At 28.4% G+C, this 26,549-nt stretch overlaps 2 protein-coding genes across 8 annotated transcripts in view; one reads left to right on the forward strand and one right to left on the reverse strand.

The window, feature by feature from the left end:
• LOC127290865 (tafazzin) overlaps positions 1-6,024 on the reverse strand; it is a 44,962-nt gene extending 38,938 nt beyond the window's left edge. The window contains exons 1-2 of one of the 3 annotated variants that reach the window (XR_007844499.1): positions 5,740-6,024; positions 5,514-5,642 (exon numbers count right to left, since the gene is read on the reverse strand). Coding sequence is in view for 1 of the 3 variants with exons in the window: in XM_051319679.1 (XP_051175636.1) it covers positions 5,514-5,642; positions 5,740-6,004 (394 nt within the window). In the remaining 2 variants the exon portion in view is untranslated. The remainder of the gene's footprint in view (positions 1-5,513; positions 5,643-5,739) is intronic. The other 2 variants (XR_007844500.1, XM_051319679.1) reach the window with 2 other exon arrangements.
• A 5,148-nt stretch (positions 6,025-11,172) lies between these two features.
• LOC127290860 (uncharacterized) overlaps positions 11,173-26,549 on the forward strand; it is a 108,725-nt gene continuing 93,348 nt past the window's right edge. The window contains exons 1-5 of one of the 5 annotated variants that reach the window (XM_051319669.1): positions 11,173-12,146; positions 14,671-14,846; positions 15,265-15,492; positions 16,257-16,454; positions 24,837-24,965. In XM_051319669.1, coding sequence (XP_051175626.1) covers positions 15,296-15,492; positions 16,257-16,454; positions 24,837-24,965 — 524 coding nt within the window. In that variant the 5' untranslated portion in view covers positions 11,173-12,146; positions 14,671-14,846; positions 15,265-15,295. The remainder of the gene's footprint in view (positions 12,147-14,670; positions 14,847-15,264; positions 15,493-16,256; positions 16,455-24,836; positions 24,966-26,549) is intronic. The other 4 variants (XM_051319668.1, XM_051319667.1, XM_051319670.1 and 1 more) reach the window with 4 other exon arrangements.

Here is a 26,549-nt window from a genome sequence, read left to right on the forward strand (position 1 = left end):
CGTATAAATTTTCTGTATAAGGTGACAAGTTATTAAAAACAAATTGTTGGAATTACTTTTAATTGTCAATTTATTTTAATTAATTGATTGAAATAATCATTTATTTAAATTTACGTTTTTTTTACTTAATAAATATAATAAATATGTAGAAAATTAGTTTTAAAATTCTTACATGATGTTTAGTTTTGATTATTTTCAGTTTCTTTCGGTAAGGAAACTAAAGGTCCTCTTTTTCAACAAAAATTTTACATATCCTTTTTGTCCTCTAAACCAGCGCAGTGGTATACTTATCGTTGATTCAAATTTAAAGTGTCCATTTGGAGGGTTGAAATGTGGTATATATATATATATATGTATTTTCACGCGTAGATTACAGGAAAAATATATACTGAACATGATTCGAATCGATTGACATAGCGTTGTCAAGGAAATATTCGATCTAGATGGCAGCAAATTTGTACACATAAGTATTTTCATGTGTAGATTACACAATAAATATAACAAACATGATAGGAAGTTACTTTAATTGAGTTTTAATTTCAAGGTTGCTATAATTTTTCTCGAATAAAATTCCCTGACTTTTTCAGGTTTTCCAGGTCTCAAATAATATTTTTCCATACACATTATAAGTGTGATTTATATAAAAAGTAATTAATTAAAAAACAAAATTTATCAAAACATAGCAAAATTTTATTGTTGTATTGATCATTTATAGAAAAATAACTCAGATTTAAACATTTTTTCTTTGGCGAAAAGACAATATTTAAAAATTTTATCCTTTTTTGACAACACGTATATTATAGAGTAGAACGGGGTGAAAAAACCAAGAGGAAAAAAGCCATTTGGGTTTTATATTAAAACTATTGAACAGTTTTATCAGGCATTTAGAATATAAATTAAATTAGGTAATACGCAACTTTTGATTTTAGTTTAGCCATTGTATCTATAATATTACAGTTTTTATTGTAAAATTTAGTTTTGAGATCTTTTATATACAAAATTTTGGTTAACTTTCCTAACATATTACGACTCGTTCAAGTGTATGAAAAATAAAAGCAAACGTTTGTACATAAAGAGAAAACTATTCGTAACACGTGTGTGATGTAGATTTTTTAAATTGATTTAATTTTGAGATTTATTATAGCTTTTTGAAAAATGGCCCTGAGTATAAAAAAGCCAAATAAGAAAAGCCCCTCTCATTATTATGTAATATTTACACCGAAAAAAAATCCTCTTGTTTCAAGAGGATTCCTCTTATTTCAATGCATATTTTTCTCTAGTATATGCTGCAAAAGGATGTCCTTTAGGTTTAAGAGGATTGTCCTCTATGTAAAATTATTCCTCTTAATTTAAGAGGATACTCTTATTTTAAGAGGAAAATATCATCTTAAAAAGAATTCTGAAATAATAAAAATGCAATCATCTAATTTGTATGTCATAGATATAATCTATAAAATTAAAAGGAATAAAATTTGTTATTCCATGATTTACATCTATTTGATGAGTATAAATAAATTGAAATTGATTTTAATTTTTTTGAATAAATCAACTAAATCTATTTTTAATAATATTTTTATGCGCAAAACATATAATTCATTAAATTTGAAAATTTATTTTAAATAAATTCTCAAATAAAATTAAAATAAATAAAAATTGTAATAAAATAAATTTTTAAATAGCATAACCTCAAAATTATTTAAATTTTCTTAAAAATTACTTTTAAAAATTTCTTTTACCTTCAAAAATAGGCACGTATTGTGTAAGTTGCAACTCTATCAAGATATTTAAAAGATTATTATCCATTTTGGTTTATTCCCCTTTTTTCACACAGAAATTAAAACTTTTTCACCCATGATATGCGATTTATGACGCGACGTAAATGATATGACGCAATCATCTTTGCGCATGAGCGACTTTTTATGGGAAATCCTCTTAGAATTTAGAGGAATATTCTTAAATATAGAAGATTATTCTAAATTCTAAGAGTATTATTTTTATTCTAAAAAGATTATTCTGTATATAAGAGGAATGCTCTAGAATAGTCCTTTTGTTTCGATCCTCTTGAAATTAGAGGGAAATATTCTCATTTAAAGAGTAATACTCTTGTTTTAAGAATAAAATTCAAGAGGATTCTGTAAGAGGAATTTTCCTCTGAATACAAGAATATTTTTTTTCGGTGTTGTACAAATTTTTCATGGCGCACATTTTTTAATAATAATAACAATAAAATATTTGCATTTTCTACACTAATTAAAAACTTTTAATTTCAACTAAATTTTTAAAATAAAAAATTTTTATCTTATCTAATAAACTTTTATACCTCTTCTAAATGGTTTTTAGTTTTCTTAATAATTTGTTTTAAAGTTTTACTTTTTTTCATAATTTTTCTAACGTATAAAATCACAGAAAATTTACATTTTAATACAAATAAACAGTGAAGAGTATTAATGATTTTATTATAACTAACTAATGATACTAGATTTTATTTTATTATTTTAATAATAAATTGTTTATTTCATTATTTTTATTAACTATTTTAATAATAATTGTGACATTTCATTATTTTATTAATATCAAGCTTGACCAAAGAGCCATTTTCATTATTTCTAAAATTAAAAAATAATATTTATAAATAAAGGGTTTAAAAACATATGTATAAGATAAAAATAGTAAAAAATGTGTGCCATGAAAATTTGTACAAATTAAAAAATTTATGAAATAAAAACACATGTATAAACAGGGAAAAAAATGACGGACATATTAACCATAAAAATATTAATAATAAATATAATAAATAATTATTAATAATTAATTACTAACATATAATTATTAATAAATAGTTATCATTATTAATTGTTAAATAATAATATTAATAACATAAAAGTGCTATAAAGGTGACACGCACCTTTATAGCACTGTACTGTCTATTGGAGCGAATGTGTCACGCGGCGCGTATTCTTTAAAAATTGCATAACTTTTTTATTTTTTAATAAATTTTGTTGAAATTTTCCAGAAAACTTCCTTGAATACCGAGGAACAACTTTCTCACTGGAAGTTTGATCAATTCAAAACTTCAGCACAGACTTTTCCTCATCGAAAGTAAGAAAAATATATTATTGACAGGTCATTGTTTACAATAAAAAATAATTAAACAATAAATAATTTTTAAAGTTTTTATGATTTTTTCGGTTTTAGCAGACCCAAATGAACTTGTATAAAAAATTGCAAGTTAATTCATTAACATTTGACTTCAAAACAACGATTAATGTTTAAAAATTTAATTAAATTTGAAAAAAATATTTTTGGTTTTTTTAATTTTTAATTTAATTAATATTTGTTCTACAAAAAAAAGTATTAGGGAAAAAAGTTGCGCTTTTTTATTCCCTACAAGATAGTGTTTTCGAAATATTAACATTTTGAATTTTAATTTTTCACTATTTTTGATGCGTCGAAATACCATAAGGGCGATGTTTCGAACGCGAATCGAGTTATTTGATTGACCTCCTTATATGGCATCTATCGCCTCCATTTTGTAGTAAAATTTCAAGTAACAATTTTTTTTACACTTCAATATGTAATTAATAAGCCATCTAAAAAGAAATCCTGTTCCTTTTTTCATTTTCCCAAAATACATCGTCACAGATAGGTCTATTTTTTCTGCCTCTAGAGTGGTTTTACCCCTTAACTATTTATCAATTAGGTAAATTTTTTTTTCATGGTAAAATTAGATAAAATTCGCCAAAAATTAACATAATTTTAATAGAAAATTATTTTCCAGGTGTTTTTTGATTTTTCCCTGACTTTTCCATACAAAATAAAATCCCCTGACATTTACAGGTTTTCCAGGTTTCCAGACATTGTAGCAACCCTGTTTTTGAAAGATGAAAATTTTTGAAAAAAAGTGGACAATTTACAATTTTACACCTAGAAAGATAAAATTCAGTATTCAGGTGTATTTTTACGTTCAAAATACAATAAAAATATAGCGAGTATGAATAAAATCAAGTTTCATACATTTTTTCGAGAAATAAAATTTTTCATAAGATAAAATCGGATAAATGATCAATTTTTTAAATCTAAATTTACAACGCTCGCTCATAAAATTATTTAGATTTCTTGCAGTTTGATTTCTAGAACTGATAACCAAAACTATGTACATCTTGGGGCTCTCTGCCCTACATTTTTGTCCTCAAAAAATTTTTTTTAATTTAAGAGAAAATCTTTTTACAATGCTGAAGAACGCAACGTTTATGATAAACGATTTTTAAAAATAAGTTTTTGTCTGAAAAATATTTCCATTTGTCCCTGTCAGACCTACATTTAAAAAAAAATTAATGACAACAAACAGTCAAATAAATTAAGTACATTTAATAAAGATTTTTACTTCCCCATATATGATAAAAAAAATAATAACGCGGGACATACATATAGACACATACATACTTATTGACATTTGCTTAAGGGATCATCCACGTATTACGTGATACATATTTCAGATAAAACTTGGAATATATGATTATTATATGAAAATGAGTTGATGCAAAACAGTTTTTGGAAAATCTAAAATCGTCACAGCTTTCTCTATGAGAAAGCAAAAAGTAATCAAAGGAATTATTTTGTTCCTCAAGTTTTTTAAACATTTTAAATAAATTTTCGCTAACAATAAAACGCCATTGATAAACATTAATAGATATTAATATGTTGTCACCGTGGTATTTTACTATCGAACTTAAACTGAAATTTTTAAGTCTTTTGACTTAAAATAATATCTATTTTATTTAAACGAATAAACAGAAATGTGAAATAAAAGTTGTCATCTTTTAGAGTCGGTATCAAAAATGTATAAAATTTTAAAAAAATTTTAAATTGTACAAAACATAAATATTGTTATTTTTATATTCGATGTTTTTACTTTTGATATTTTATTTACTTATAATTTTTCTTTAATTGATTTTTTAAGTTGCAAAAAAAAATTTTTCTTTGTTATATTGAACATTGAACATTTTTTTACGTACTTATATTTTTGAATTTATTAGTTAAAAAACCAAAAATTTTAATGTTTAAAATAAGAAACAAAAAATTTGTTTCCAATGTAAAAAAAGGTATGAAAGAAAAATTATAAGTAATTGAAACAACAAAAGTAAACACATCGAATAGAAAAATAACATTTGTTTTTTGCAATCTAACATTCTTTTGAAAAATTGAACGTAGTTTTGAAACAGACTCATATTTTAGTAAGAAAAAATTAATTTAAAAGACGTTATTGCACAAAGTTCTCAATAGACAATTTCTGGAGCAGCTTTTGATATTGGACATGTGAATTTGAAAACTTTATAAAACTTGATACTTTAAAACCCTGCTTTTAATTTTTGACATTCGTTTCAAAACGAACTCAGGCAATTTCATATCTTCAAACAGAAAGAGACTAATTAGACAGGAAAAGTCAACAGACAGTAGAAAATATTTCTCAGAGTGACATAGAAAAGTGGAATTGAGTTTGAGGCCAAACTTACCCCATATACCCGGATCATCGAAACAACTGTGATGATTTGAAACTGTAATGAGAGGCACATTTTTTGGTCGAGAATCCAATGCCCTCTGAATAATGTGTTTGTTGTAAATAGTTGTTTTGTTGAACCATTCTTGAAAAGCACAAAATCCCCAGGGTAAAAGATGCACTTAGATGTTCGTAAAACATTTTGTAAGTATCGAGAGACAGCGAAGCCGAGAACCACTTACCTATAATGATTTTAGAAAAAATTCCTACAGCAGCAAAGGTTATAGTACTAGCCATGTTCCACAGTCCCGTTGGATTACGGAGCTTGGGAATAATCCAAGTGATGTTGTAGACCATGGTGAATCCACTGCTAAAAGGAAAAGAACGAGGTTTTAGCAGCCTCGTTTTTCTTTGCTCGAATAGCTTTATTTTCCGAGCAACTTCCCCTAAAACTGTCTGTTCTTTCGTAATACGGTACGGCCATGTTCGCATTGTTATGTTTGACATTGCTCACGTGACCACTTGTTTCTTCGCAGTGCTGCCAACCTTCGTATCAACAATTTCCCTCTAAAATGTAAACTGAATTCAAAATTTTCTTAATGTTTTAATTATTTTCATTTGGGTTATTTTGAGAGGCATGGTTTTTTTCACGTTAACATTCTGAAAAATATGTCAAATTGACTATCGAAATCTGAAAGTGTCCAGACAAAAAATTAAAAATTCTACGTAGACACCTGTGTACGCATATCCCAGTAAAAAAAAAGAATTGGAAGTAAGCGATTAGAATTGGTGGTAACTTAAGCTGAATTCGGTTTGGCGAAAAAACCGAATTGGAACGTTACGGTGAATTATTTTTTTCTTACCGTGAATTCTTTTTTCTTAAACATTTGAATTGACGTTTGTTTATTCGAGTTTGCATTATAAATGAATAAAATAAATGCTTCGAAGTCTAAAAAAGCCGATTTGGAATAAGAAATATATAATTTAAAAAAAATAAATGAAAGCGAAGTGTGACAGATTCACCGACGATTTTATCAAGTGAGTAGTGTTCATATGATAAATTTACCATATGAGTAGTACTCACATGGTAAAATTGTCGGTAAATCTATCACATTTCACTTTTATTTCTTTTTAAAAAATTATTAATTATATATCCCCTTTTAAAATAACTACTTTTTTTACTTATTTTAACTCTGTGTGTAATTAATTTTACTCTTTTTAATAAAATTAATAAAAATAATTTCTTTCTTCTTGACATTTTACTTTAAAATTAATTAAATCAATTACATAGTCTGAAACAACTACAAAATCTCATTCTACCAAATAGATTCTTGGGTCATTCAACTACCTTCTGGTAGTATAATTAATACAATTTTTAAATTTAATAGGAAAATTTTTGTATTACAGAGTGTAGTTAAAAAGTAATTAATGCTAATAGGTTTTGAATAGTAATAAACAAACAAAGTGCGTGATGAGAATGTGTCCGCCCCCGCAGGGGGCTGCCAGATTTTTTTTATTCTAAACTAAGAAAAATTAAAAAAACTAAGAAAAAACTTCCGCTTAATTCTTAGTGGAATCCTTAGTTTATTAATATGTATAATAATATACATACACATATTAATATGTATACGTTTGGAATGAGTATTTATGTGTGAACTATAAAAAGTTTGTTCGATGACATTTACTAATATGCTAATATTACTAATATCTTATAAAATTCATTTCTTCTTCTTCACATGAAATTGAAATGAAAAGCACTGACGAAATAGACGGCAACAGAATACAACGGAATTGTCATATTTGTGAATGACCCTTCAAGAAATCCACTTTCCACAAGTGGCACGGAGTCTGTCCAACAAGTGGCACGAACTAACGAACTTGCCACAAGTTGGACGGACTTCGTGCCACTTGTGGTACGAAACACCGCCACTTGCGTTCGAGACGCTCGTGAACCGTACAGGCTTCCGTATATACATGTGAATATGACCACAGCTCATAGCCACATCGATGCCCTCTATGCATAGTGGCATTCGGCAAACAGTGTGAGTATGTCTTCAAGTTCAAGTTGGTTCTGCAATAAGCGCGTCGGACGTGGACGCGAACGTATACCTAACATCGGTGACGTCCCCCCCGTGACGTCAGAAGAGGAGTGCATTGAGTGGATGGCGCAGTGGGGAGACGCAACGACTCTGCGACTTCGCATACATGTGGAATTGCTGTAATATGAATAATACTTAGAATATAGGTTATGTTATTATGCACGTGGTCCGGTGTTCACTCTTATCTGTGAAACCAACTTAGAAATAAAACCGATATAAAAACATTTCAATAATTAAAAATTTTATTTTATAATTGTTAAAATAATTAATAATTACCTAAATTTTCTTCATATTAACAACTTTCTCTTTCAATAGTGTAAAGTAATGAATGATGTATTTTAATGAAGAATTTAAAATTGCCGCTCTTAAATCACGTGATCAAATGTAATATACATCGTGTAGAAAACTTGGCACGTAATATACGTAGTATTATACACGTAGAAAACCACGTATTATACGTCATGTATTATACGTACCCATCACTGGCCATTTGACAGAAATTTTATTGGACAGAATATTTACATGGCAGACAATTCATATAACAGACTTTTCTAATTCTTTTGTTAAGTAACTTCTCTTAAGAGTTACATTTTTCTTTTATTTGTAATGAAATCTCGCATTATTCGTAAATTTTATAAATTTAAAAGAATCTCATTTTTAAGTAAGATGTACATGCGTCTTTTTTTTATTTACAAAACGAAATATATCATGTACTATATATAATAAAAAAATTTTATAAATTGGCTGAAATTCATAAAAAATACTTTAGTAATTCAGACAGACATTAATTTTTGTAAAAAATTTGTACATAAATTTATGTGTCAGTGGTTGTTGAAAATAAAAAATTTGTTAGTTACATTCAATATTATATTAAGTATTAAAAAACATGTTTCAAAATAATTTGGACTGATCCTTCTTCATAAAACTTTGTTTATTTGGAAGCGTTGTTTATCATGCTTATCAAATTCTAAAGCTGTCAAAAAGCAATTTCTTGGCGGGATGACTTTACTTAGAAATAAAAAAACCCCGCACGAAATTACACAGGATTATTAACATCCTATTAAATAATTGCTTCTCTCGGAGCATTATATATTATTGTAAATAATATAAGATAAACATGTGAAAAGGAAGGACAATTATTATGTAAAATCTCACGTGCATACATACTACATAACCTTATATTAAAATAAATCGATTATTTATTTATATTTATTATTACATAGATAACAAAGAAAAACACCAATCCACCTCAAAAAACGATATTTTCTACTCAAAATAAAAGCAAAAACTTTATTTAATTGCGGACATCATAAAATCTTACATAAAATTTAAGAATTGAAATATCAACTTATTTACTTTTATCTATAAATATAACTAAAAAGACAATGTTACACGATTTTGGACAAAGTGTCGAATCTACGAACGACTGAACATTCGAACCACCTCGCAGTTTTTCACGTCAAAAACATGGAAACAGCGAAATCAAAAACGGTTCTTTAGTTTTCGAAGCTAAAATGGCATAGGGCGGTATTCATAGTTCCGACTTAAGCAAGGACTTAAGAGTTGCTTGATTAAGACGGTCTTATTCGAATGAGTCGAGCTTAAGACCATATATATTCATAGTCAAAAATAAGCAATTGCTTGGTAAAGGAAATGCAGCTTAAGAATTTCTTGACCAAGCAAATGCTTAAGATGATCTTATTGAACGATCGGCTTTTTCCGTCAGTATTCTCTTGAATCCACCAATAAGAAATGGTTTTGAAAATTCGCCTTAATGCGCCAAGGAATATTTATACTTGCGTTGTATTCAATTTGAGTTTTTCGTTTCAGCGTTTTTAATGTTATTTATAAAATTTTTTTGTTTAATCATTTGAAAAAAGTAAATTTGTAAAATATTTTTCTTATTAAATGTTTGTAATAAAAAACAGTAATAAAACAAAATTCAAAAATATGAACCTGTGAATATATTTAATGTTGTTTAAAAGTAAAAATTTTTAATAATCAACGAATGAAATATATTTAAAATTTGATAAATAATGATACATAATAGTGAAATATTCAAAATAATGATTAATATATTAACATTAATATTTTTAAAATTAGGCGTACAATTTGTATAACACAATTTATTTTTTCTTTTTCAAATTAAAAAGACTGGTAATTTTTTTTATATCTTATCTTATATACTCTCGTTTTTAAAAAAGTGCTGTACGCTAAAAAATTTTAATTGTTTATAAACATAAAATAACTACTTTCATACATAAATTCTTTTTTCTTGTAGAAATAAATGTATCCAGATATATAAATCTGCTACTCTCACTCCCTTAAATTATATATTAAAATAAAAACATAATGGAATATAACATTTGTAAACAATAAATAATTAAATTATTATAAATAATACTAAATTTTAATACTAATTAATGAAACTTTTTGTAGTAATAAAATGTCTAAAAAGCATTACACCAATACGGAAAGAAAACTTTTCCTGCAAACTATCAAAAGGTTTTCCCATGTTATTGAAAATCGCAAAAGCGATTGTTCCTTGAAAGCTAAGGAGGCTGTGTGGAGTGAAAACGATAACGTCTCTGAAACTCTCACTCATCTATTTCAAAAGGATTTTCCGCATCTCGAATGTATCGTTTTGCACGTCTTATATTGTTTGGACCATCTTCATTATCAATATCATCCTCAATGTCTCTTAAATAATGCATTATATCCATTAACACTTTTTTCACTATAAATACACTAATAAGTTATTGCTTAAGTCAACTAAAACGTTGACTTTAAATCATAACCTCAATTCGTTCAAATAAGTTCACCGGTAATGTCAAATAAGAAAATCCTATTTGACTATGAATACTTGGCATTCTTAAGATGGGACTGTGCATCTCAAAATCAAAGCATTTACTTCTTTAAGCAAATGCTTAAGTTGCGACTTAAGTCAATCCACAATGCACGACTATGAATCTAGGTGTCAGCTTAAGTCGCTGCTTAAGAAATGAGTATCGACACTATCGACTATGAATACCGCCCATACTGGCTTTGTGGTGGCGCGTAGAAGCTTCCGTATTCCCACCTACTCTGTGCACTCCTCTCCGTGACGTCAGAAGGGAAAAGCATTAAGGCCTTTCTCCAATAGGATCCTAAACTCTTGCGTTGCGTATGCATTGCGTCGGTTGCTATTGGCAACCAATGCTAAAATCAACGCGTCAGTCACGCAACGCAAAAGTTTAGGTTCCTATTGAAGAAAGGCCTTTAACAATGGGCTTGACGCAAGGTAAACGCAGCGTTGACGCGACGCATCCCAATGCTAATCAAAGGTCCATTCCACAATAGCTAAACGCAAAGTTAAAGCGCACGCAAAGATGACGCGCGCGTTGGTTTGGTTGGTTAGAACCAACGCGCGCGTCATCTTTGCGTGCGCTTTAACTTTGCGTTTAGCTATTGTGGAATGGACCAAATAGGGATGCGTAGCGTCAACGCTGCGTTTACCTTGCGTCGAGCCCATTGTGGAACCAACCTTAAGCACTACTTCGTAAACGGTAAAAGACAGCGATTTAGTCGAGTTTTGGACGCAAGGTGTTATAAAAAAATTAGTTTGAATAATAATTTTCATTAAGAAAAGTTTTGTTAAATATAAATTCTATTGTATTCTCTTTATTTACCTTATCTGTGAAAATTTATTTATGATTATTATTTTAAATAGTAAAATATTCAATTTAATGTATATAATTTCGATTTTTTATAATAAAATTATCTTTAACGATTGTCAGTAACTTTTTTAAGAATATTTGCTTGTTTACTTTGGATTCAATGTATCATACCGCGCAAACTTTTAAGATGACCGTCGTTCGTACAGAGTGTTCATTGCGTGAGATGTTTTAGCTGCGCGTGGCAAGACCTTGTTAGTCATTGTATCTTGGATACTCCCGAAAACACCCGTAGTGATTCAGTTCAGTATTTCAGTATTTGAAATGGCAGGAGAACACAGGAGAAGGAGAAATGGTTGAAAAATTATTCTTGGAACAACAATACAACTACGTCTGTCCAGAGGTGAAACAATAACTGTATGCGGGTCGATGTTGAGAAAAACACCATGAGAATCTCGCAGACTTTCAGTGTGAAATATCTCCGGTTACTGGGAAAGCAGAATCAATAAATCATTGGGAAAAAGTGGAGAAAATCTTTGTTGCGTTCTGAAAAAATTTTCCACTGTAGAAGGAATAAAACTCATCTTTGGAACTGAAGGTGTATTAATGATACTGACAGTCTTGTAGGTCACTGACTCAAAAGGACCCTTTCTTCGTTTCTCTAAATGGATTAAATGGCATTAATGAGAAATCTGAAAATGTTGAAAAGAGGTTCTGTTCAGTAATCTGTTTCAGAAAGTAAATGACATTTGCAGGGCAAGGCGTGTTCAAGTTGTGGTCGTCAAAAGCACGTTGCAGGGAACGACAAGTGTCAATGAGACAGATGGTTGGACACGTGTGACCGCATTTTTCTCAAGTTCATAATGCGTTGCAAACCCAAAGAGCCTATTTGCGTAAGTACGTATTTTAGTGTCATCATTTTTAGAAAGCACCTCACGTTTGCGTGCCGACGTGACGAGTTTTACTCATCTAACGTCAATTCCAAAAGAATATTCCTTCACGAACTAAATCAAATCCTTTTCTGATAATGCAAATATTTGCTAAGCACCAATCAACTTTCAATTGTTATTGTTACGATTCTTGACCAGTCAGGAAGTACTTTTAGCCAACTTAATTGCTTTTCCATAGTTTCATAATTTTTAATGCAACAATAGACTTGTGATTAAACGCAATGTAAAATATGAGAATAATTAGAAATACATATTGGAAAATACCCATTTACTTTTATGTTAAATTCTAATAATTTTTGTATGATGATGTGCTTTCAAATATTTGTTTTTTTATTGTTCTCAATTAGTTTTGAACAATATGTTTCTCCTTTTCAAAGGATATTTTACAATTATATTTATGTACGCTATTTAACATAACATCATTAAAATTACAAGAAGATTTCACATAGGATATGATTATTTTGTGTTTAAAAGTTTGAAGAATATTCATTTGAGCACCTGGAAATAAGAACTCGCCAAGCGCTCGGCTGCACGCTACAAAGCCAGTCAAACATACAAAAATGATGAAAAAATAAAATTCGAAATTTTTGATTTTTGAAAAATGCTATCTTGTAGGAAATGAAAAGGCGCATCTTTTTTTCCTCTGGATTTTTCTCGTCAAATGAATAGTTTAATTTATAAATGTAAAAAACTAATAAATTTTTATTTCCAAATTTCATTCAATTTTTAAACATAAATCATCGTATCTTCGACAAATATTAATCAAATCCAATGAGATTTTGCATACTTCCGAGTTTGGGTCCATAGATGACGATAGTCTAAAAAAAATGTTGAATTTTTTTCAATTGTTGACCAATTTTTAATTATAAACAAATACCTGTCGGTAATCATACTCAGTTATCTTCGCCGACAAAAAGTCTGTGGGGAAGTTCATAGTTGAAAGAACTTCCAGTGAGACATTTGTGTATTAGGATATAATGAAGTTTTCTGTAAAGTTTCAAATAGATTAATTCAATAGTTTAAAAAATATTGAATTTTTAAGATTGCGCGTGTGGCGCGCCAACGAGTAGGCAAGTGGATAGAATCGCTGAGCAGTTCATTACATGAAAAATGACCACTTTCTCACATCTTTTTTCTCTTAATTTCATTATTATTATATATAAATTGTTTTAAATTGACTTTATAAATAATATTTTTTTTAGTATTTATCATGTATATATATATATATATATATATATATATATATATATTTATTTGTTTATATTTAAAAATACAATTCAATAATAAAAATTAGAATGTCTTATAAGTATTCAAAATGTACATATAATTAATACAAAATATTAATAACTATAAGTAGTCAAAATTTTTAACAATATAGTTAATTAGACATTAGATGTAATTTTTTTAACAAAATTTTTTTTACATTTTTCAAACAATTACAAACTATCAACAATAACTTGTAAATAGAAAATTTTAAATAGACAATATAAATTATGAATTCAACTGATAAAATGAAAATTAAAAAATGTACTTAAAAAAATTATTTAAAGAATTAGCTAATTGCAAAATTTTACACATAACTCATTATTTAAATAATATCTTAATAATTTTTGCAAAAATTTTCATATAATTTTGAAAATATTATTTTATTCGTATGTTTTTAACACATTAACATAAAATAAATTTAACCCAGTAGCAATAAATTCAATTGTTTAACTTAATTTAAAACAATTTATATATAATGATAATGAAATTAAGAGAAAAAAGATGTGAGAAAGTGGTCATTTTTCATGTAATGAACTGCTCAGCGATTCTATCCACTTGCTTACTCGTTGGCGCGCCACACGCGCAATCTTAAAAATTCAATATTTTTTAAACTATTGAATTAATCTATTTGAAATTTTACAGAAAACTTCATTATATCCTAATACACAAATGTCTCACTGGAAGTTCTTTCAACTATGAACTTCCCCACAGACTTTTTGTCGGCGAAGATAACTGAGTATGATTACCGACAGGTAATTGTTTATAATTAAAAAGTGGTCAAAAATTGAAAAAAATTCAACATTTTTTTTAGACTATCGTCATCTATGGGCCCAAACTCGGAAGTATGCAAAATCTCATTGGATTTGATTAATATTTGTCGAAGATACGATGATTTATGTTTAAAAATTGAATGAAATTTGGAAATAAAAATTTATTAGTTTTTTACATTTATAAATTAAACTATTCATTTGACGAGAAAAATCCAGAGGAAAAAAAGATGCGCCTTTTCATTTCCTACAAGATAGCATTTTTCAAAAATCAAAAATTTCGAATTTTATTTTTTCATCATTTTTGTATGTTTGACTGGCTTTGTAGCGTGCAGCCGAGCGCTTGGCGAGTTCTTATTTCCAGGTGCTCATTTATACCTGATTTAAACTCTAATATAACCTTGAAATATTATTTATTTATTAATTTTACTTTTTCAGATTTTTAAACATACAAAGTAATCATATCCTTTGTGAAATGTTATAATTTTAATGGTGCTATGTTAAAAAGGATAAATAAACATTTTCATTGTAATAACCTTTAAAAAGGAGCATCATACTATTTGAAACTAATTAGAAATTATGAAAAAGTAATAAATATTTGAAACCACATAACCGTACGTATTAGACCTTTTCATGTGAAAATTATTCATCGAATATGTGTTACTAATTTTTCCCAAAAATTAATTTTCTTTTGTTTGACGATTATCATTGTATTTATCATAAAATAAACGATCTGTATCGTATATGATAGAGTATCATGTACATCAAATTACATAAGTAATTTCTCATATTTGAAAATATTATTATATTTGGAAATCTTAACAATTTATTATATTATTTATTTAAAATTATTATTGAGAGTTCAGAAATTTGTGACTGAAATGAAGATAATTTTAATTATCCACCTCGAAATTCGCATTTTTAATTAATCAAGAACACACGAGACCAATTCTAAATTGTATACTTTTCTATTATTTGAATGTTATTAAAATGCTTATTATTTAAAATTGACCCTACATTATATATTTTAAGGTGGACTAGATTAAATTAGGAGACATGCCTCATGGCTGGAGGCAACGACCACATCAAACAAGGTGCAAGTTTCGTCAAAACAAATGTATTGCAGCAATATTATCGTTATCGCGATCCTTGTTCTATATTTGTATCTCCTGCGAGTGAAGGCTTTCGGCGACGCCATCGGAAGGAGAGTAATCGCCTCACGTTACGAGGTATTGATACATTGCAAGAAGATATTTTCCGGTAAGTGATTTTTTCACCTCAAAAAGAATTGTTAATGAAAAATAACTTGGAAATAGACCATATAGAATACTTTTAATTAAAATTATTATTTCTCTTATAAAATTGCAAAATTTAAGGGGTCTTATAAATTTTAAAAATATTAAATTAAAGGGTTTTCAAATTTTTTTTCTCAAAAGTTTTAAAATATAATAAGTGAAATTTTTTAACATGTTTTTATGTATATCTAGGACAATAACAAAATTTAGTTATGATCTTCAAAAATATATTTTCCTTTTACAGGGCGCACTTAAAAATTATATTTAAATTTGGCTGCCAACATAACTCGAAAACCGATTGACCGATTTCAAAAATTCTTGTTGAATTCTCTTTTGTGGAATTTTTTTTTAATTACAAATTTTATATATTTCTTGTTTTAAGTAATTAGAGGTTTAAACGCTAATAAAAATCCCATAGAAGAGAATGCAGCAATTTTGAAGTGTGGATAAAACGCTCTATATAGAAGGAAAATATTAATATTTTTTAAAATCATAACTTTTTTTTATTGTCCTAGATATTGATAAAAACATGTTAATAAATTTAACTTATTATATTTTGAAACTTTTGAGAAAAAAAATATTTAAAAACCTTCAATTTACGGTTTAAAAATTTACAAGTCACCTTAAAATGATTGTGTATCAATTTAATTCTTACATCAGTTTTATTTGATTTTAACAGATTTTTCGTTTATGAAATATGTATTTAAATTTTCTTGACTTTTATTATAGAATATTTTCGGAGACTCTTCATTGCGATCTTAATATACTAATCGGACATGAAGTGATTTGTACAAATGAATGCATTATTAAAACCAGATCACCGTTCTTTTATAAAATCATTGAACCGTTCTTTGACCACAGTGAGGAAACAATTACTTGTTGTCTCAATACACCTGGAATACTTGAAGAAATCAAACAATTTGTGAGGTACATGAACGTATAAACTGAAAATAAGAAATAACTAATTAAATTAAATTTTTGTTCTGGTTAATAAAAAAATGTTAAATTAGGCTACAGTCAAGTCTCGTAATTGCATGATTGATTGCACAACAAGTCAGAATCAGTGATCAGGTTATTAAAAGTTATTTATTTAATTTTTTTTGTAATAATTTTAATTTATTTTATTTTTTTATTACTATTTCATTTTATTTACACTACCGTCGGAAATTGTCGGTACGGCTTACGTGCGAGGAGTAGAAATTTGGTGCTGACTTTAAAGCAAGATATTTTAAGTTAGAAAAAAGATAGAGACTTCTAACTTAGATGGTTGGAAAGCTGATAAAATTCTACTTCTTAATGTATATCAAGAAAATTTTTTTCTTTTTTTTTGTATTTATTACACCGAAAAGATTTCAAGAAAAAATTATGCAATTTTCTACATTCATACTAATGTAATTTGACTCCCGGCATAATCTAGAATAATGCATGGAAAAATTTGACAATTTTGCAACATAATATTTAAGGTTTTAGCTTTAATTTGCATTTTTGAAACTTAAAGAATGTTTTGGTGGTTCCTGAAATATGTTAAAAAAGGTCCGAGCATGTTTTCCTACAACTAAGCCGTCAATCATCACTTTTCGTCGCCTCGCTGCTGGGTTGCAGAAAAACATTCTCGAACATTTTTAACATATTTCAGGAACTACAAAACATTTTTGAAGTTTCAAAAAAGCAAATTAAAGCTAAGGACTTAAAGAATGGGTTAAAATTTGGCTAACTCCAGCAGCAGAAAACAAAATATTTCCCCTGTAACAGGGTTGCCAGAGTTTCAACGCGCCGAACCGCGGATAGACGGCACTGACGTAGCCCAAAAACCGCGGGAAGCTTCAAAGATTTACAAATTTATAAAAAATTTGTAAATAATTTTTTTTTAATAACAATTTTATATATATATATACGAAAAAATAGATGTAAGACTAATTTAAAAGTTACTTTTTTTTATTTCTTTTTATTATTATGCTAATAAAATTTTTATTTTTATATATTAAATAACTTTAATATACAGGTATTGCAGGTATTAAAATTTTTCAATAAAAACTGAAACAACATTTTAACATGAACAGGAACGTAAATTTAGAAAAACGTAGCACTGGCAACCGATGAACACTTTTCGAAATGATTTTCAAACAAATCCACTACAAGGCGCCAATTGACAGTTTTCATACTTTTAATGATTTACTATTCGATTTTCTAGTATTGTTAAAAAAAATGTCCTAGTAGCCCAAAAAAGCAATTTTATAAGAAAAAATAGCCCAAATTGCTACTTGTAGCGAAACTGAAATTTAAGCCGCGAAACATTCCCAAAAAATAGCCCAAATCACGCTTTGTAGCCCAATCTGGCAACCCTGCCCTGTTTCCATGACATTTACACAATTACCTGTGAGGGGCGTCACTGTGACGAGAGGACCCCGAACTCATTACTCTTGCAAAAAACCCGACACACTTTTTCTTTCCAAGATCCATCTCCTTATTACTACTCCGTGGTGACGCCATAGCACCAGTTACTATAAGCTGATTATTCCGTGAACAAGACAAAATCAAAAAAGATGACAAAGATGACCATGAGTAAAACAATACTTCTTTCTCTTCCTATTTTAAAAATCTTTTTTTTGTTTTTGAGATATTTCTATCGGCACAACCACGAAGTAGTATAAAGAGACATATCACCTATGGCCGGCTCTAACGCAATGTAGCCCTGTTTTCGGTATTCACAGTTCTCAAGTTTTCACCAATCTAATTACACTTGCGCCTCTAGAGGGAAACCTCGGTATCAAAATCACGTGTTTACAGAATACAGAGTTTAATAACACAATTTCCCGCGGTTGGCGCAAGTGTAATTAGATTGGTGAAAACGAGGCCATCTTTTATATACAGGGATATGTCTCCTTATACAATTTGTGGGCACATCAGCCCTGATCTCCCCTAACTGTAAACATTTTGGGGAAGCCTTTTTATGCCCATGGGAATGATAATGCGGGGTATGGTGTTTTCTCACCTTTGTCATCATTTGTCTAAGAAAACTTATGATTTTTACGCATTTTGGCATTTAAATTTTTTATTCAGAAGATTTTCAATTTAAATATACTTCAGTGTCAGCCAATTTAATCTGGCCCAAAATTCAATGCTTTGTGTACACATGAGTTTTAAAATTATAAAAAATTGTTCTGAAAGAGATTTATTTCTCTCATTTTCCTTGATATTTTAAAAAAAGGTAGACCTCAATCCGATTATTAGAACAGAATATATAGCAGTTCAAAATTTTTTGTTATTATTGCAAATCTCGTAAACTAACAAATATTTTAAGCTACAATTTACGTTAAAGATTAGTCTTACTATAAATAAAAAAATTCCAAAGTTTTATTGTAATCGGTTAACCTACTCCGAAAAAGTGAAAATCTCATCTGGTATCGCACTGTTTGCAAAAATTGAGCACATTTAAAACGTGTGAAGAGTAAAAAAAAGGTCAGATATATGTGTGTTATTTGTGATTTCAATAAGTCGCATTCCGAATAACTATTCATGTCTTAAAAATTGTTCATTTATCCGAAAGTAGAGTTTTTTACATTTGATTAACGATACAAATAGTTATTATAAAAAATATTTTAAAAAACTAACCAATTATGTAATTGTAGAATTTAAGTCAGAAATGTTTATTTATTTACAAAAATCTATTAATGTTACGATTGTTGGAAACAAACTTTGAATGTTCATAATAAAAATACTTATTACGAAAACTATATTTAAAGTGACTGACTAACTATGCAATTATAGAATATAAGTCGGAAAATGTTTATTTGTACCTACTAAAAGTGGTACTATAACAATAGATAGACTATAAATTAAAACAAAAAGTTATCATTTGACTAGCATTTTCTGTTTTTCTCCGTTTTTTCAAAATCGGCACTTACAGCCCCGGTCTCCCTTACTTGTAGCAATTTTTTTTTTTTTTATTTCAAAGGTAGATTAGATAGATAAAGAATAGAATATTAGATATTAAAAAAGAATATTATGTAACTTGGTAGGAAAATAATATTCCTTGTGGGATAGCGTCATTTCAATTATAGGTTATATTATAACTAAAAATTCAGAAAATTTCTTAGAAACATTAACGAGAGAATTAGTTTTAAGCTGTGGGCACCAGGTACACGGAAAGAAAATCCTAAGCAATAAATGTTAAAAATGATACAAAAATTTAGTATATTCTTTAGCAAGTCATGGAAACTAAGGCTATTTATTAAAAATTAATATATTTTTAGCAAAAGCTTTGTGGAAACAGTTTTAACAGAAACTAAAATTACTATTCTAAAATTCATAAGAAAGTTTTCTTATTTTTACTAAAACTGTCTGAAAAAGGTAAGCGGAATTAAAAAGCGCGCATTTCGCTAGCTAAAACTATCCTAAAAATTCAAAACGACGTTAAAATAAAAGAATAGTATATTGCTTAACATGGGGAAGACAGACCCATTTACGGAGAGGGCGAATGTTTTTAGCACGAGTCGAGCACTGAGATGAACAAAGCCGTAGCCCAAGCGCCGAAGGCGCGAGGGTGAAGGCTGAGTGATTCGAAGTGCTCGTCAAGTGCTAAAAATTCAGTCCTCTCCGTAAGTCGGTCTGTCTTCCCCATGTCATGCAACATATTTTTTATCACGAATGCACGATTTCGACAGTTTTGTGCCCCGTCCAGCGAGTTTAAACTTCAGGTTTTTGAGTCGGTGCCAATGAAATCCCGATTAGTATATCTAGCAGACATGCAGGTACTGTCTCACAGAAAACATTGACCTGCGTGCGCCGGTATGGAGCATGCGCACAGCAACAACGAAAGACTGAAAAGTGTGTGTAAATGATTTGTTTCATGTGTGTGACGTCACGTTTTTACTCCCTAGAGTAGGGTTGTGAGTCGTGAAACGTTTCATTGAAAGATTGAAACTTTCATTTGAAAGTTTCAATCCTTCATGGACGAAAATTTCATTAGTTTCATGAAACATTGGAGAACCAATAGTAAGCCTTCATGTGCACATGCGCAATAACGTAATAAATATTTTAGGTTAGGTCAAAAAATAAACTTGTGAAAAGTTAACTATAATAATAAAATGTTTTACATTTTATTATTATATCATAATTTTGCCTATGTTTCGAACTGAAACCAGTTCATCTTCAGGGCTAAAAATTTAAACAAAATATCACATTAAATAATTTTTCAATTAAAACAATTTAAATATAATAAATATCTGTTTTAATTTTCGAGTAATTGTTTGTATGCTATTTTTATGTATTATGATTATCGAGAGAGATATTTATTATATTTATTTAAACTGTTTTGATTGAAAAATTATTTAATGTCGTATTTTGTATGAAATGTTTATAGCTTTGAAAATGAACAGATTCCAGTTCGAAACGGAGACAAAATTCTAATATAGTAATAAATCAAATATGACCAAAAAATCCGTTTTAAAACATTATTTCCAGTCGTTAAATTAATTAATATTATTATTAATAAGGATTTATTATATATAATTTAAATATTCCCGCCTCTTTCTTTGAAACTTTGAAACGTTTCATGAAGCATTGAAACTTTCATGAAACTTTCATTCAACGAAAATTTCATGAAACTTTACAACCCTACCCTAGAGAGTAAATTTTTAATTTAAACGCACCCGCGCACCCCGCTCGAAAAGCTGGAGTTTAAGTTCGCTCGGTGGGGCGTAAAACTGACTAAATCGTGCATGTGTGATGAAAAATAATTTTTCATTATCTGCTACCTGTCGAAGGATTGGGTCATCGTTGTTAATTGTTCTCTATTGTAGTAGAGGATGTAGGTATGGTTTATATATGTCGTAGGCAAATAGAAGAATTCGCCATTTAACGTGCGTAAATGACGCAAAATAGACGAATGTAGAAATTGTAAACAAATGATCAAAACAAAATAAATTTATTTCCTTAAATTACGTTACAAAACCAAATTTTATTTAGTATAATCATACTTCCCGTACCCTTTAAATGAAAATTGTAGTTGACGCGAATTTTTATTTAAATTTCGATTTTTTTACCAAAAATGAGTGTAAATTTTAAGGAAATAAATTTATTTTGTTTTGATCATTTGTTTACAATTTCTACAAATTAAATGTACATACCTGACGTTTGTTTCAGAAATTAAATTTATTTTGTGTCCAGCTCCTGTTTATAATTTCTATATGTTAACCATTTTCTTCTATTTTCCGACACAGCTTCAGGCAAATAGCCAAATGACTAGTCACTTGGCTAAATGACTAATCTATTCAGGCAAGTAGACGAATTTAATCATTTTCCAAGTCCATTCGTCTATTTTGCGTCATTTACCTAAACGCCTAGGCATTTAGTTAAATGGCGAATTCTTCTATTTGCCTACGACAGATACACAACTACACGCACGCACGTTTCGCTTTAATTTTCTTAACATATATCCCTACCTAACTTATCGAAAATACGCATATACATAAACGCAGAATATCGCAACGCGCACACTTATATTATATACATGTTTCACGAAGGAAGAAAATTTCCTTATATACTAAGAAGATAGATTTTAATGCACTTGTGAGGAATGCTTTATTTATTAGTTTAAATTTTATGCGCTATTATTTTTTAATATTCATAAGAAAACAATAACTAACTTAAACTAACGTTTAAGAGGTCATTTTTTAAAGTAACAATGATTATGAATTTCTTATGATTTCTTATAAAATTCTTGATAATCTAAAAAACCAGTACTCCTAATTTAATTAGTTAGTGAATTGAGTAAATATTTAAAACTTTATTAGCAAATTTTGAGAAATGTTTTTACTATTAAAAGTTAATTACTACTCGTTATGTGAACTTTTAAGTTGCTCGGTTATAAGATCCACATTCAATTCAGTTTAATCTTAATATTGATTAAAGAAATACGATATATATTTTACATAATTTCGAAAAACAAATCATTTTAATAAATATAATTGAAATAGAATTAATGGAAAAAATAGCAAAATACAGGAGTAATCATCGTGACTTTTCGTTAGCAATCGGTAAAATTCGTTCAGACTCGTTCGGGGTTGCCTTCGGTCCCTCTTCCCCAACCTTCTTTTCTGAAATTTTCGTATCGGCTATACCAAAATATGAAAATATTGAAGCAATTAACGTAATCATTTTATAATGATATTTCTAAAATTCTTAATAAAAATTGTCATTTGAGTTTCCTATAATAAAATTTTAATTTTTCAAATGACTATACTAATTTTTATTTTCTAACTATATCATATAATATTATTTTTATTTTAGGCTAATAATAATTAATGAAATCCGTTAGTTTCCATGACATGCTACCAACTGTAGTAAAAATTGATTTCAAAATATTAAATATTATTACAATTTTTCTTTCCGTGTATGGCAAAACCTAAACTTCCAAACGGGAAATTAACCACTGTTGCAATATTACACGACCCAGTTGAAAATCCCTTTACAATATCCTATACAAAGTAAAGGATCTTTTACAAATGTTAGTTTATGTGTAAGTTCTTGTACAAAGTCTGTACAGGAATTTTCAACTGGGAAAACATCATAAAATCATTGTTTTTTGCGTTTAAGTCGTCAAATACGCAAAATCAGTTAAACTTTATTGTATATATTTAATTTAAAATAATATTATTTTAAATGTACAAATATATCTATATTAAATTAAATATATGTGACGCTCCACAGTGAAAGGTATCTATCTCCTCAAATACTTTAGGTCAGATGGCCAAATAATAGTCCTAAATGAGCCTAATATATTTGGGGATAGGTACTTTTAAGTAGATAGGTACCTAATATATAAATACCTTTCACTGCGGAACGTCACATATATTAAATAATAATTAAAATATAAATACATTAATAAATTAATATAAATCGATTTTTTAAAGATTTCTTTCGCATAAGTTTGTTTATTTTGCTTTGGAAAATTGAATCTATTCGTTTTTAGCGAAATTTGTATGATGAAATTTTAAAAATGAAAAAAAAATATAAAAAATAAATTTTTACATTCGGGAATATAAATAAAGTTCTGATAACAGAAGAACGTATAAAATATTTTAGGGTTCGAATAATTGAGATTCCACTGTACATTCCGACAAATAAAAAAATTATTCAGTAGAATTCGTGGCATTTGAAAATTCACCTATAAAATATTTTTTTACTTACAAATCGATTTTATTTAAGTTTGCATTTTTTAAAGATTTGTTAAATAAAAGTTATGATACATATAAATTCTGATTTGAAATACTGTGGCATTCTTATTATCATAAAATATCTTGCTTTTACGAGACAACTCAGGTAGCCCCATTTTTTTCCGGTTACCCGTTTTAAGTTCGAAAGTTAACTCGGTTAATTTCCATTTAAGTTTCCAGTAAGAACAAGTTGATTGAATGAAATTAAAATTGTTTCAAATATTGTTCAATTCTTAACAATTTGAATCAAAACTAATGACATTTTTAAACTTTCATGTTTTAATTTCTTAAGAAGTAATTCATCTGTATTCTTTTCCATTCTTGACAAAAGTCATACTTATTTTAATAGCGATAAAGTAGAAAAACTTAAAATCAATTTAATTCTGTTTCAAAACTTCATTGATATTTTGCCCCAATTAATAATAAATTATAATTTCTTAAATTTTGTTGTCAATACCACAAAAGTTTAAAACGAATTGAATTCATTTTATAATGTAAATTTTCCTTACATTTTAATTCATTTTAATTTTTAATAAAAAGGATTAATGCGCATTGCAATATTTAATAAAATTTCTTCTTACCGGATTCCATTCGCAAAGTACTTTAAAAAATATAAGTTAACCGAGTAAACTTCCTAGCTTAATACGGTTAACTTCCCGTAAACTTACTGCAAAAAAAATGCTACGTGGAAAAAATGAATTCAGTTTATCAAAAATTTATAAAAATTTAAATTCACTTTTCTATTATTTACTACTTTGGTATTTTATTTAATGGTTTGTTTTCAATACAAGTAAAGCTCAGCATTGATTATTTTAAAATGGATAAAAATTAGTCAAGCGTATACTCACCTCGAAAAATAAAATAATGCGGTATTTTTGAACATCTCGTTAACATAACTTTTGTACAACTCTAGAGGGTATTAATTGATTAAAAAAGTGTTCACTTGAATACACTCATTACTCATAACTTTTGTTATTTGTGTTTAAAAAGATTCCTCTTCTTTAAAATTATAAAATCCAAAATTTTTAAACGAGTACGCAGGATGAATTTTTGTCCAAATATATATCGTTTGATTATGAATTTTTATTTACAGGCTTTTATACACAAATTTTGAAGTTTACTGCGAAGAAAAATTACTAGTACAGCTCATTTTGAGTGTTATTTGTGAACTGGATTCTGCAGAACGTTCTTGCACATATGAAATTTCCAACAGCAAAGAAAGGTCTTTATCTTTAATTGAATGCCTTGTTCTAAGATTTTATGTTTTAACCTACTTAATGCTTTTTAACCTTTTAACGCCGAGAAGGACATTTTTTAACAAAGTTTTAAGGCCATCGTTCTCTATGATTTTGCATCTCAAAAGTTTAGAAAGTACTCTTATATATGGCTTTTTTAACGCTCTTTCAGAACCTGGGCTTTAAAAGGTGTATCGGAATAAGCATGAAAAATCAGCCTTTGTCCCAAAAAAGCCAAAACTAATACCAAAAGTTGATACAAATCTGACAAGAACTTCCACGAAATTTTAATGAAAGATTTGCATTTTTGTGTAATGCAAAATAAAAAAATTATTTTTTCTTACGAGAGGATTTAAGTAAATAAATTGCTAAAATATTCGTCCCGACAATACCCGAAAAAAAAATTTTTTAATTTTTGAAAACTTTTCTTCAAAGTGTTCCTTACTTTTTTTCACAAAAGTTCCCCTAAGTGTCTACTCTAACATATGTTTTTTGCAGATTTTTTAATTTTGAGGAACACAAAAAAAATAAAAATCGTGGGTATTCAATTTACTCAAGAACTTTTGCCCACAAAAAACCCCAAAAAATGTTGAATTTTTAAAAAATAATGTTTTGTGTTATTTTACAGGTACCATTTTAAAATTTTTTCCAAAGTTTCTCCTGAGTGTCTACTTTATTTTTTGTAGATTTTAATGTGGCGGAACATATTGAGAAAAATGTAGATTGTTAGTGTTGCGTCATCCCTGCACGAGAGCGATGATGCTTAAAAAAATTTTTTTCTGTTTAAAAAAATCATTTAATTCAAAAAGCTTTTGTGCTGAGGTTGTTGAATATTTAATTGAAATTTTTAATTAATATGACAATCTTTGAAGTTTAAATTTGATTAATGTGGTGACATCTATATTGTTTGTGTAAAACTTTTGTACTTTTGTTGGTCGGCGCCCTCTAAGTTAGTCTCTTCCTTCTGTTTCTTACACATTGTTCTTATGAAAACATTAAACAAACCCTTACATAAATATAGAGACCTATTTTATTTTTACTATCCTGGCTTCGATAGGTTATGGGTGCAGGTCTCGCGGTCGTGTTTATAGTTGGTAAAAAATTGAAAAATCGCGTAGTCAAAAAAAGTGTGGTTAGCGTCCGAGTAGAAAGCGTGATTCAGTGAAGAAAGGAAATGAATTCCACGGTCTCGTCGCGAATAGAATTGTTATCAAAAGATAATTTTGACTCGTGGAAGTTGCAAATAGAAGCACTTCTTGGTACGAACGACACTTGGGAATATGTGAGCGGTGAAAAAGTAAGGCCTGTGATTCCAGCGGAAGGTGCTGCGGAAAGGGATGCGGTTGTGACGAGTGCCAATGAATGGGATGTTGCTGATCGAAAAGCACGCTCTGCCTTAATTTTGACTACCAGTCCAGCAGAGTTACAACTAATCAAAGGCTGTGTAACATCACATGAAATGTGGACAAAACTACATGGAATATTTCAGTCGAAAGGGCCAGCAAGAAGGTATATTTTTGAAGCAGCTGATGCTTCACAAAATGTCAGAGAACGGTGATGTACGTGAGCAT

Source organism: Leptopilina boulardi, unplaced genomic scaffold, assembly GCF_019393585.1.
Source record: "Leptopilina boulardi isolate dan_hultmark-lab unplaced genomic scaffold, ZJU_Lbou_2.1 LbouV2_90, whole genome shotgun sequence".
NCBI lineage: Eukaryota > Metazoa > Arthropoda > Insecta > Hymenoptera > Figitidae > Leptopilina > Leptopilina boulardi.